This window comes from Crotalus tigris, unplaced genomic scaffold (assembly GCF_016545835.1).
Source record: "Crotalus tigris isolate CLP2741 ecotype Arizona unplaced genomic scaffold, ASM1654583v1 scf7180000018371.15429387391:27106975, whole genome shotgun sequence".
NCBI classification, from domain to species: Eukaryota; Metazoa; Chordata; class Lepidosauria; order Squamata; family Viperidae; genus Crotalus; species Crotalus tigris.
In genome coordinates this window covers 291,518-305,016 of record NW_024096970.1, presented here as the reverse complement: position 1 = coordinate 305,016, position 13,499 = coordinate 291,518, and the positions used below count along the sequence as shown (strand labels likewise).

The 13,499-nt window shown below is 36.7% G+C and overlaps 1 protein-coding gene across 1 annotated transcript in view; it reads right to left on the bottom strand.

Annotated features, from left to right (window-relative positions):
- Positions 1–13,499, bottom strand: part of GRIK2 (glutamate ionotropic receptor kainate type subunit 2) — a gene marked incomplete at its 5' end in the record, with an annotated part of 311,327 nt that overhangs the window by 10,398 nt on the left and 287,430 nt on the right. Inside the window, one exon of the mRNA XM_039351925.1 lies at positions 8,665–8,915. Within this exon, the coding sequence (XP_039207859.1) occupies positions 8,665–8,915 (251 nt within the window). The remainder of the gene's footprint in view (positions 1–8,664; positions 8,916–13,499) is intronic.

Genomic DNA, 13,499 nt, shown 5'->3' with positions numbered 1-13,499 from the left:
ATAAGGAATGGAGAAATAAATCATGAATACATCATCAAGTGATATAATAGTCATTTGAAGACAAAAAAAGATCTTGGGTTGAATCTGAATCTCACACAAGAAAAATGTCCAACTTTTACAATTGTCATTAAAGTAGAAGATGCATTTCACACTTTCAGACTGTCCAAATGCATTGTTTTTACTGTGAAAAAAAATTAAGTTATTTTTTTAATTTTTCAAGGCTGATAAATTATACAAAATGCTTTTGTATTTCACATTAATATTATATCATAGTTTTAGCCTGGTCTTCCTTTGTTGAATTTAAGAGGACTTTATAATAGTTTATACCAGTGGTCTCCAACCCCCGGTCCGTGGACTGGCACTGGGCCACGGCATGCCAGAAACTGGGCCATGCAAATAAGTGAAGACCCATCCATGGGATGCAGGCAGCATGCGAAACCACGCCTCCTCCAGTCCATGGAAAAATCTCTCTCCTCGGAACCAGTCTCTGGTGTTCAAAAGGTGTGTGGGGGGGGAGCTGGTTTATACTACCCTGATATTTTCCTATTATTTCTGTGAATTAAGTTGACTGGCAAAGAGCTATTTGCCATCTTGACTACTGCTCTAACCAGCATCTTCAAACTTCAAAGTACTATCTGTGATTTAAGTAAAGCATTTGTTTCATATACATGACTAGAGTAGCTTAACTACAGCAAATCATCTACATCAGCTGTAAACAGATGGGTAATTGTTTAATGCAACTTTAGTTTCTGAATATGCTTAGTGAATGTCTGCAAAGTGCCAGCATAAAGTTATAGGCATGGACTGAGTCATTTGCTAATGGAAGCAATTAAAAATAAAAATTGCTCTGCACTTATCTCAAAAAACAAATGTGTAGTTAATATATATGCTTCCCAAATAGATAACATAATGCTGTGTCTTTGAATTATAAATAATAAGGCAAGAATGGAATGGTAGATTTAAAAATGAAAACAAGGATGCAAATATTTTAAAACATCGACTTGAATTTGAAATAGTTTTCAAGTGTGTGCTCCTTGGCTCTAATGCAAGCCAAGAGGATCCAATGTAGTATTTCGACTAAAGGTTAAAACTCAGAAAGACCAACTTAGACATTTTCCTTTGATGTTTGATAAGTTCCATGGTTATATTTTTTAATCATTTCTTATACTAAAACTTCAAAGCAGCATTGCCTCGGCTGATATCTATTTTTTAGGTTAATAAGGAATAGTCAGTTCTTAAAACTTAATATAATATAATATTTGAAGGTTGTATAAGGAAGTAAGCATCAGAATTAAGCTACCTGTAGTTTAGTAAAAATTATGCTAATTATAATTATGCTAATTAGACAATATAATTGTCTAAGACAGGGATGTCAAACTGCTGGCCCACAGGCTGGACGCATCATCTGGAAGCCACGCCCACCCCAGTGCCGGCAATGGCAAAACCGTCCCGATACGTTGCACGATGTCACGTGACATCGCGAGTTTGACATGTCTGGTCTAAGAGAACATAATTTAAAATAAAGCTAATAAATTTACAGGAGAGTCAGTTTGGTGTAGTGGTTAAGAGGCTAGAAGCCAGGAGACCGTGAGTTCTAGTCCTACTTTAGGCACTAAGTCTGCTAGGTGACCTTGGGCCAGTGACTCCCTCAGCCCTAGGGAAGAAGCAAGGGCAAACCACTTTTGAAAAGCCATGCCAAGAAAACTTCAGTGATTAGTTCAGACAGTTTCCAAAGTCAAAAAATGATTTGAGCACATAAAACATCTAAAACAAAACCAAAAACCATTAAGCATCTTTGTATTTTCTATTTTTGTATGCATGTATAGGTATAGACGTACTATATATATATATAGCATATATATGTTTTCTGAGGTTTTCGCGGGTGTTTGTATGTAGGTCTTTGGTTGTTCGGGTTTTCTCCTGCGTAAAATTGGAAGTGTCTTGGCGACGTTTCGACGAAGTCCCATTCGTCATCTTCAGGCTGGTGTTTTCAGCTTCGTGCTTCGAGGAGCAATGTGTGGTCTTAGCTGTTTCTTCCTTTTAACTGCCAGTGGGGGTATGAACTGATTGGGTGGGAGCTTGGCTGTGTTCTGATTGGGTGGAGGTGTGTTCTGATTGGTTAGGGGCTTGGCTGGGCTCTGATTGGCTGGGGGGTTGGCTGTGCTCTGATTGGCTGGGGGTTGGCTGTACTCTGATTGGCTGGGGGAGTGTTCTGTTTGGTTGTGCTCAGGTTAGTCTGAGTTGCAGGGGGGTTTAAGATTTTGGGCTGCCTTGCTATTTTTTGGCTTCGCATTCGTGGTTGTGCCTCATCTTCATGGAGGGTGTCAGTTTGCTTCATGTATGGATTGGAGGGGTTTAAAGTGGCTAATGATGCAGCTGTGGTCTGGCTTCTGGTTTGTGGTCGTGCCTCATCATCGGTGTGGCTTTGGGTTTGCTTTTTGCGTGGATGTGTGGTGGTGACATCCTGTGTGGTTTTTGTGAGTGTGGGTCTGGTATCATTTTTTGTGTTAGGGAGTCGTTTGTCAATAAGGGCGGGTTTCCAAATGGCTGGTAGGCGGGAGGTATCATCTCGCTTGTTCATGCTGTGTGGGCGTTTTTCTATCTCGATGCCTTCTCTGATTATTCTGTTATTAAAATGTTCACTTTTGGCAATGGTTCTGGTATTTTTAAAGTCAATTTCATGTCCTGTGGCTTTAAGGTGTTGCACCAGGGAAAATGTTGGTCCCTTTTTTTTGACTGAGTTCTTATGTTCTTCAATGCATGCCCTTATTCTTCTGTTGGTTTGTCCTATGTATGTGGTGGGACATGTGGTGCATGGGATTTCGTATACTCCTTGATTTTCTAATTCAATTTTATCTTTGGGGTTTCTAAGGATGGTGGATATTTTTCTGTTTGTGCAGAATGCTGTTTTCATGTTGTGTTTATGGAGGATCTTACTGATTCTGTCTGTGGTGCCTTTTATGTATGGGAGGAGGGCTTTGCAGTTTTCTTGTTCTTTGTCTTGGATTTTAGTGGGGGTTTCTTTTTGGATTAGGTTTGTAATCTTATTTCTTTGGAATCCATTGGATGTTAGTACATTGGTGAGAGTGTGTAGTTCGGTTTTTAGGTGTTGTTCGTCAGCTAAGCGTTTTGTTCTGGAGATGAGTGTCTTGGCTACAGAGTTGATCTGTGCTGGGTGGTGGTGTGAGAGAGCGTGCAGATAGCGGTTTGTGTGTGTTTTCTTCTGGTAGATGGTGTGTCCTAGGGAGCCATTGGATTTCTTGTAGACTAAGACATCCAGGAAGGGAAGTTGGTTGTTAGCTTCTGTTTCCATGGTGAACTGTATTTTGGGGTGTAGGCTGTTGAGGTGTGTGAGGAAGTTGTCCAGTTTTTCTTTCCCATGTGGCCAGATTATGAAGGTGTCGTCTACGTATCTGAGCCAGAGATTGGGTTTGTGATCCGATTTTTCTAGAGCTTGGGTTTCAAAGTTTCCATGTAGAAGTCTGCAATGACAGGTGAGAGGGATGATCCCTTGGGTGCTCCTTCTGTTTGTTTGTATTTTTGTCCATTATAGATGAGGTATGTGTTGGATAGGCAGTGGTTGGTCAGATCTAAGATGTGTTTGGGGGGGTTATATTTGTTTTGGATAGCTGTCAAGGATTCTTTGATAGGCACTTGGGTGAAGAGGGATATGACATCGAAGCTCACCGATGATGAAGCACGACCACAAACCAGAAGCCAGACCACAGCTGCATCATTAGCCACTTTAAACCCCTCCAATCCATACATGAAGCAAACTGACACCCACCATGAAGACGAGGCACGACCATGAACGGAAAGCCAAAAAATAGCAAGGCAGCCCACCATCTTAAACTTCCCTGCAACTCAGACTAGCCCCCACCCAAACAGAACACTCCCCCATCCAATCAGAGCACAGCCAACCCCCCATCCAATCAGAGCACAGCCAAGCCCCTAACCAATCAGAACACACCTCCACCCAATCAGAACACAGCCAAGCTCCCACCCAATCAGTTCATACCCCCACTGACAGTTAAAAGGAAGAAACAGCTAAGACCACACATTGCTCCTCGAAGCACGAAGCTGAAAACACCAGCCTGAAGATGACGAATGGGACTTCGTCGCAACGTCGCCAAGACACTTCCAATTTTACGCGGGAGAAAACTCGAATAACCAAAGATCTACATACAAACACCCGTGAAAACCTCAGAAAACATACACACACACACACACACACACACACACATATACATATACATGCATACACATTCACTTGTATTCACTAAGATACTGCATATCATAAAACATGACTATTAACCACACAATGAGTGAACAATTTTTTTTTAAAAAAAAATTAGGTATGTATTTTATGTTTCTATATTAATTTTAACTTTCAATCCACACAAAAATGTTGATTGTTGCATATTTGTCCTAAAGAATATATATGTTCTCAGACATATATATTATTTGTAAGATATAGATTTATTTGTTTATTTGTTCATCCATATTTGATTTATGGGAAAAAAAGAGAAGTCTTAATGAAATCAAAGTGCATCCACTGCCAATTTTGCTAAATTGTAACCAAGTTACAAAAACAGCATGGAAGATGGCCCATGACTCCTTTGGTCTTTTCTAATTTAAGAACTGATTAAAGAAAAAGAACAGCAATGATAAAATAAATGTAAATCTCCAAAATATTTGATTGCTTTAGATCTGGTTATTTTATGATGATTTCATAGAAATAAGACTCTGCTGAAATTTTTCAGGCAACCAATATTAGAATTATGGTATTATTTAACAAATTTACTTTTATCAAGATACATATGCCTTTTTTAAAAAAAAAATGCATTTGAATATGTATTTCTTGGTGTACAAAGAAAACTGCCTTTCACAACTCAAATCATACATATTGATGGTAATCACTGTTTGTATGGTTTTGAAATCTTTCCTAGATTAAGAAAATCTAGAATATAAATTTGTAGATGAATTTCATTACAATAGCAATATATCAATTCATATTTCACTAATTCTCTCTCTCTCTCTCTCTCTCTCTCTCTGTCATGCATATGTGAGTTTCTTTTCTTCTTGCTTGTGAAGATTTCATTAATATACTTTTAAACTGAATATTCAGTGTTATAAAGGTCATTTACAAATTATCGTGTCTACCTATGTGTTCGCAGATAGAAGCAGACCAATAGATTTTGATGACTATTTGGCAAAGGGGGATTTTTTTTAATCGATGTTGCAGAGAAATATAGATGGGACCAAATCAAAAAGTGATATGGTGTGGCCTTCAGACAATGGGACATCATTTTTCACTTGCTAAACAGACTGAAAAACAGATGTAATCATTTTCAAACTAAATTTTTCCACAGTATTATTAAATTAAGGTGATGGTGGTGATGACCACAGGAGCAAATGTTAGAAAAGAGAATAGCCGTGCACTCTGCCATTCTTCAAGACCTCTGCTGATCTAAGAAAAGGTGAGAGACAGCATCATAAATCCATTTGACATCGGGAATTGTGATTTAACACCAAAAAGTGAATTATACCCACAAACTTCTGCAGTGACAAAGTCATCAAATGAGAAATACTTCTGACCATATCATACCCAACTCAAATGATATATGTTATCAAGGAGAAAAGTTGCAAACACCTACTTCCTAGCAATGGCTGAATTGACAAGATCAGATGCTAACGGCTCAATGATCAGCAGCTAACAGTTTAATGTAGTCAATTCAATTATTTAAAGAAAAAGAAAAAGAGAAGTAGTTGATATGATCAATCTGATTGTTGACTTCTGGGATTCTTTTCATGAGAATGTAATTCCTGCTTTTGCCATAAGGAAATCATTAACTTAGAAACTGAGAATTTATTCACATGGGTCTTCTTGTGCCTATTCATAGAGTTCAATGCGGCAAGAAGTTGAATAGATAGTCTATCTGATTAAACTATGAGCCAAACATTCCTTGATAGCCCTTAAAGTGCCACAAGATTTTTGATAGATTATATTGCTACAGAATGGCATGGCCATGCAGCCTCATTAATAAAATAAGCAATGGCTATTCATTTTTAGAATAGTCATCATAGTGCCTCAGAATCAGTTCAATACATTGTCATGTTTGGCTTATATGCTAAGAAATAGCTTTTAAATCAAACCAGAAAATGAAAATGCATACAGTACAACATGCCTCTAAAATGAAGCATTATACAGTAAGGCTGTGCAGCACTTTAAATTTGATTCCAAGAATGTGTTTCATGGTACATGGTGATACAAACATAACATTATGACTGCAAATCTTTCAAACAGCTTCCCAGAGCAGCTCCCAATTCCATTAACACACACACACACACACACACACACACACACACACACACGAGCAACTTACAAAAGCTATAAAGAAGTAGTATGTTTTCACTCATATGCACATTATGGCACATTTTCTGAACTGATCCAAAAATGTTGTATTGTCTTAATAATACGTGTCATGTGGGTTTTTAAAAATCAGGAGGGCATAATTCATGTTAGGCATGAACAGGGCAGAAATTACTACTTTCGCTAGGTTATAGTGCTTCCATCACTTTCATTCCGGTGATGTTCAAAATTCAAGTAGTTTCTACCTGCACTAAACTGAACATGTTTAGAATGCCAACCTTCCAATAATTATGAACACTTCTAGCTTATTTGAGATGGAATGTAAATCTTATATATCATCATCAACAACAACAACATCATTATCATCATCATCTAGGTTTCTAACTCAATGAGGCTTCTATGTATAGTCACCTAAAGCTGTGTAGAACTTTCCTTTAAATATGAATGTGGAACATGTGATCATCACCAGTCAAAGAGAAAAACAGCACTTAGTAAGTCCTTGAACTCGATTTGGCACATATGTCTCTGTTCTCTATTCTTTTTCATTCAGATTATTATAACCAAAGCTCAGTTTTAAGGTAGAATCTACCATACGCACAGCCATAATCTCCCACTATTATATCTCCATGTAGGAAACACATATATCTAGATCATTGTGTACCACAAATGAAAGAAAAGATCAGTGCTATATTACAGAAGTGTTTGAACAATTCAAGATTGCTTAATATATGAACTGAGTTGCAATATTAAATCATTGTAAAAATCATATTTTATATATATACATATTCATTCAGTGCTTAGGAAGATAAGTCATGCTGTTCACATCATATTTTCATATATCAACTAAAGCTGCATCGAAGCCACTTAAATGCAACTTCAATTATATTACAAAACTCACAATAAAATGTTTGAATTTTATATATAAATAAAAATAGTATTTATAAAAAAAATTACAGACCAAGAATACAAAACAATCACTCATTTCTGACATATTGTTTTTAAAAAGGATAAAGCCATTATGATGCATACATTCATGATTGAAGTCCATTTTCTAAAAGAAAAGTTCATTTTAATTATTAAAAACTCCAAAACTATCTTGACAGAATGAATTCATCCCCCATAATTACCGAAAAACTAAATTTTCACTCATACTATAATTTAGTGAAATACATACATATTCAAAGAATTGATAAGGAACTTGTGACCTCATCCATTTTTTAAAAAAGTTAATATCAATATTTCTTCTAACAGAACTTTGAAAAAATAATATGTGTTACTAATGAAAAAAATAGATAGTGACCTATACACACTGACATCAGTGAACTACGTACAACTGCATACTAAATAAATGTGGTACAAGTATGATTAATCTACAAGTGCAAATTCAGAAGTCCCCAAACTGTTAAAATTATGAGAACTATTAAGCATAGCATCTGCAAAAGAAATATATATTCTGTGTGTGTTTTTATGTAAGTTTTCTTGGATTTACTATACATTTTAATAATAGTAATGCCAAATAGGTATTTAAGGAGGTCACAAGCTCCTCAGCTGTGCAAAAACATATTTTTCCCTGTTTTTAAATGTATATTCATAGCAATCCATATAAATAAAAGACAAGTTTGCTCATTTTACGTATTACATATATACAGATAAGTACTGAAACAAAACTTCTATGGATGCTTTTTGTCTCTTTGGAAAAGTAATCAGTCATCCAGTTGTTGATCCAGTATCAAATAGGTTCAAAATTTTATATTTTAAAACTGGAATCTGTCCAAGTTATAGATGATAAAATCATAATCAATAGTAAATCCTTAATATATTGACTTAATGCTTTTCCAGATGCTATCGTCATATGTTGAAGAGTAAACACCTTCCAGTAAGGACATAGAGAAAGCTGTTTTTTAGACTTCTGAGTTTGGACTGATAGAAAGTTGTTTCAGTTAATACCCAGCTCTATCTGTAGAAGGTTAATTTTGTTTCCAATTAACAGATTTCACTTTCTTCTTCATCCATAAAATTAACTGCAGTGAACTTCCAGGAGTAAAAAGGAGTCTTTTTTCAAGCTTGAATAAGAGGAGAAATAGTCACTTGTCCTGAAAGCTGGCTACAATTAAAAATATTGACGACACATTAAAAGTTGTAAAGATGAAAATTGCAGTGCTCATTCCCTAAGAACTTTAATGATGTGAGCAAAACTATGAAAGACATCAGAATGGCTTTTTGGTTGGTTGCCCAAGAGATTCTGACTAGACCATAATTGCAGAATTAAATGTGAAAAGGGCAATATTTACCTTCTCCAACTGAGCATTTTTTTTGGATTTGTACAAAAACTCCCCCACTGCCACAAAGACGGAAAGTACCAATCCTGCTGCCAAAACAATGAAGATGCCACCAATGTTTTGTACTCCTAGGGCACTGGCATCTTTGCTTTCCTCTTCTGGACAACCGTTTCCTCGCCACCATTTCTCCTTCATCATGTGCAGCTTGCCTTCCTCTTGCAAGTGAAGAATGGCTATAGTTATTTTGTCTCTGTAGGGAGACCCTGCAGGATAGAAGAGGGAAAGCATACATTACTAAAGAAGGTTCTTACAAATATGGTCCCTGGCAGAACATCACTAAAGTGTGTCTATTGGCACGGGAAGTCTCATCTGATAGGAAACTGACTGTTTTGGAAGAAAGGAGGAATTTTATGCTAAAGCTCATTGTAGTTTCATTTCTCATTCTTCTGCTTTTCAAGGGAGAATGCAGGCCATACCATCTGCACATGTGATTTTTAATATAAGAAATGCCCTTAGGATATGGTTTTCCCTTTTCAATGTTTGAGTCCATCATAAGATATACTGAAATGTACTTTGCATCCAGCAGGAAATATTTAGAAAGATGAGGTAGTGCTCTATTTCCATATGTAGGAAATGACTAGGCTGGTAATTTAATGTTCTTCCTCAGTAGAAACAGAAAACTATCTCTCCCTGAAATTGAAGGAAGAATGCAACTCAGGTCTGTTTTTGACTTCATTGCCACTGCTTCCTGGCCACCACCAGCATCCACAGTTAAAGAAGACTCTTCATTTTTAGAATCATATTATAGAAACATTCTTGATCTACTTGGTTAACAGTGGAAGAAGAGCCTAGTGATCCAATATGGCTGGCTGGGGAATTCTGGGAATTGAAGTCCCACAGTGCTTAAAGTTGCCAAAGTTGAGAAACAGTGCTGTAGAGGTTTACTATGCTGGTATGAGTAAAACAAATCACTTCTGCTTGTAGCTTTTAGCCCCTACTGGAAATAGGGATTTACCGTTGAGTAAATCTGTCTAGCGTTACACGGGAAATTATCTTGCATTGGTATCAAACATGTTTGTTGCTGCATAACATAGTGTTGCACATGTTTCTATGTTAATAGAATGCAATCTAGATTACACACACACACACACACACACACACACACACACACACACACTACCAAAGTAGCAGTAATACCATATAGGATGTGTAGGTCAATGGTTGCCCACTCCTGATTTACTGCCACAAAGAAACATCATCTTGATGACATCCAGATCTTACTCAGCTATATTTCCTGAACTGCAGGGCAAATAAAAGGGAGCTGATTATTAATGGAGATCTCCTTTCCTAAAAGATGCTCTTGATCCTACTCTAATATTGTTTTTCTTTCAGTACCTGCCATGTTTCAGGCAAAATATTAAAACTTCTTGTAGATAGAACCTGATAGACTTCAGCCTTTTCAGCACCTTTCTAAATCATCCAGGGGAAGGAGAGGAAGGAATGTTGAACAAATTTGTGAGATTAACATCATAGAGGACAAAATCACAATTCTAAGTAAAAACTTTAACACTGGGTTAAAGATGAGAATCAATGGTGATAACTTTTAGGTCCTGCACTGAAGTAAGAAAAATCAAGTGCATAGATACAGGATTGAAAAGATCTGCTTGACAGCACTGCACGTGATTTAGAGATTCTAATAAACCACTAGTTGAATATAAATAGGCAGCAGCTTAGAAGACCAATGAAATATTGGGCTGCATTAATAAAAGCATTGCATCCAAGCCAGAATGTAACAGCATTCTAAATACGATATTTTAAAAGGGACATGGAGACAGTGCAATTGCATCACAAAGAAGTAACCATGATGATAAAGGAGGCCAAATCATATGAAGAATGTTTAAAGGAACTACTGTAACTTCCCAAAGAATAGAGTCTTCATTTATTATTTATTAAATTTATATGCCAGCCATCTCACCAAGAGGGGACTCCAGGCAGCTTATAACCAAGTAAATGCAATAAGATAAAACATTAAAATATTAAAATAATGAATATTAACATTAAACCTATCAATTGAAATTAATAGAAAAGAGATTCAACTTGAATATTAGGACGAACCTTCTGACAGAAGGAGATGTTAATGGTTGGAGCAGTCTATCTAGAGCAGTAATGTATTTTGCCACACTAAAGGTCTTCATCCTGGAGCTAGATTTGTTGAAAATGATTTAGATTTTTGCACTGGATAAGATATAGGATGTAATGATCTATAAGAGCTTTAGAATTCAGATTCTACCCAAGAAATGTATAATTACATAAGCCTGCCACTGGATAACAGTTCACATTTGTCAAGATCAGACTTGCATTTCAGATTGTTCCACTTAATCCTGGAATGTTAAATGAGACAGGACTGCTCTTTCCCAAATAACATTAAAAAGGCTCCACAAAATACTCTACCCATCATTTTGACACTCTAGGGTCCACAAACAAGTCCTTACCATATTTCAGAGAACAGTTTGCCTCATTCCTTAACTTTGTTTCTAAACGGATTCACTACCATTAACAATGAAAGATGAGCACATTTTTAATTAATCTTCTGTATATGTGTGTGTGTGTATGTGTGTGTATACACACAAACATGTGTGTGTGTGTGTGGATGTGGATTTATTTATTAAATTGATTTGCCACCCAACTTACGACAAAGCAATTCTGGGCAGCTTACAACATTAAAATGAACCATGAATATATAAAATCACAGTGAAATTACAAGTAAATACAAGCTATAACTAAAGATGGAGAGGGAGGAGAATATAATGAAATAATATAATATAATATAATTCTCCCATCAGGGCCTCAACCCAACTGGCAGAGCCAGGTTTTCAGGCTGTTATGGAAAATAAGGAAGGATGGGAGACAATCTCATCTTAGGGGGGCGAGATATTCAAAAGGGCCAGGGCCATAGTAGAAAAGGCTCTTCTCTTGGACCCCACCAGCCAGAGTTCCTTGACAGATGGGATATGCTGCATGCACCTTCTGCCAGCACAGGTGGGAAGAATCTGCCCCATAGGGCTGAGATAGTTCTTCAAGTAACCTGGACCCATGCTATGCAGAGCTTTACAGGTAATATCAACACCTTGAGTTGCACTTAGAAGCAAACCAATAGCCAGTGCAACTCTTGGATCAGAAGTGTAACATGGGCCACTCTAGGGGGCCACAAAGACCACCCATGTTGTTGCACTCTACAGCAGTTGCAGCTTTTAAATGCTCTTCAAGAGTAGCCCCATGTAGAGCACATTGCAGTAGTCCAAGGTTCTATACATATATTTCTTTGGAGAGTGACTGTATTTTTTTATTTGCTATATTTATAGACTGCCACACTCCAATTTTAAACATATATTTAAAATGTGTAATTAAATATATGTTTAAAATCAACCCAAACATAACAAATGCAATTAAAACTGAATGGCAAATGCATAATGTAATAAAAAAAAATCTTTGACTTGTCACCTCCAATAGCAACCTAAACAATTAAAAATTCTTGACAAATGAAGGAAATATACATGTCCCAGGATAATATTGCAAGATCCAATCTGGCTTGGTCACCAGGACAAGAGGTTTAGTTTTCCAAGCTTTTGGACTTGTGCTGGAGCCCATTCTCTGGGAACTTCTCTCAACTGGAATGTGTGTAGAGAGAAGTTCTCTGAGGATGGGCTCCAACATGCGTCTGGAAGCTTGAAAGACTAAACCTCTGGTCCCAGTGACCAACTCAAATTGGATCCTAAAAATTCTGTGAAGCAGCTCAGCCTTAATTAATTTTCCCAACATAAGTAGAGCAAGCCTTATCCAGGGTATGCCAGAGGGATAAAATCATAACTGAAGCTGAACATGTCTCCCTGAAGTTCACATATGGGAGAACCCTTAATATCCTTCCTTCAGCCATGTGCAACCAATGTAGATTCTATGAGTTGAGCAGAAGGTCTTGGAGACCTGGCTTTATAGCTCTAAATCAGAACTTTCTCATCCCTGCTACACTGATATTATTGCCATATAGTGGATTTTCACTCAGACAGATGGCTGTATTTTATACTGATCACAGCTCCTGAATAGTCTACAGAGGTAGCCAATACAGAACCCATTGCAGTAATCAGGTTGAAGGTGTGGGTGAGTTCCTAATGACAGGGCACATCTACAATTTTACATGTATGATGGAGCATAAGCCAACAGTGCAACTTTTGACTGCTGTCTGCTTCTCTTGTCCACCTTTATGATCACTACAGATTTAACTGGAAAATGCTTTAAAATTGTAACTGCTTTATGTATAATACTCTTGAGCATCGGATCTGAGGTCTGAGTATAGCAACCATTCCATTTGTCTTCATGCTAATATTAGGAGGTGGAAAATTAATGCAGAGATGTTTATGTTTTTGCAGCTCAAATGTGTTTGCAATATTTTTTAAGTTGCAGAAGAGGACCAATGCATAATTAAAACATGACAATTTTTTCCAGAGAAACATATGTGAAAAACTATTTTTTGCTTTAGACCGTATTAGTTTCTGAATTAATATGCAGTATTGGGGTGAAAAGATTGGAGATTGGTAGATTTAATGAAATGCATGTGTCAGGAAAAAAACAACCAGTATATATATAAAGGCTTGGTCATTTGTCTCCTTTCTCAGATTATATCCTATTATATTTGATCTAATCAGAAAAAATGTATAGCCTCTCTTTTATCAAATAATAATTTAAAGTGGCAATTTAAAAGAGGAAATTCAACACTTTTCTTTAGATCACATATAAAATTAGAAATCTTCCCTTTTCCATTCCACAAGTATGTTCAGTTTTAAAAATATATT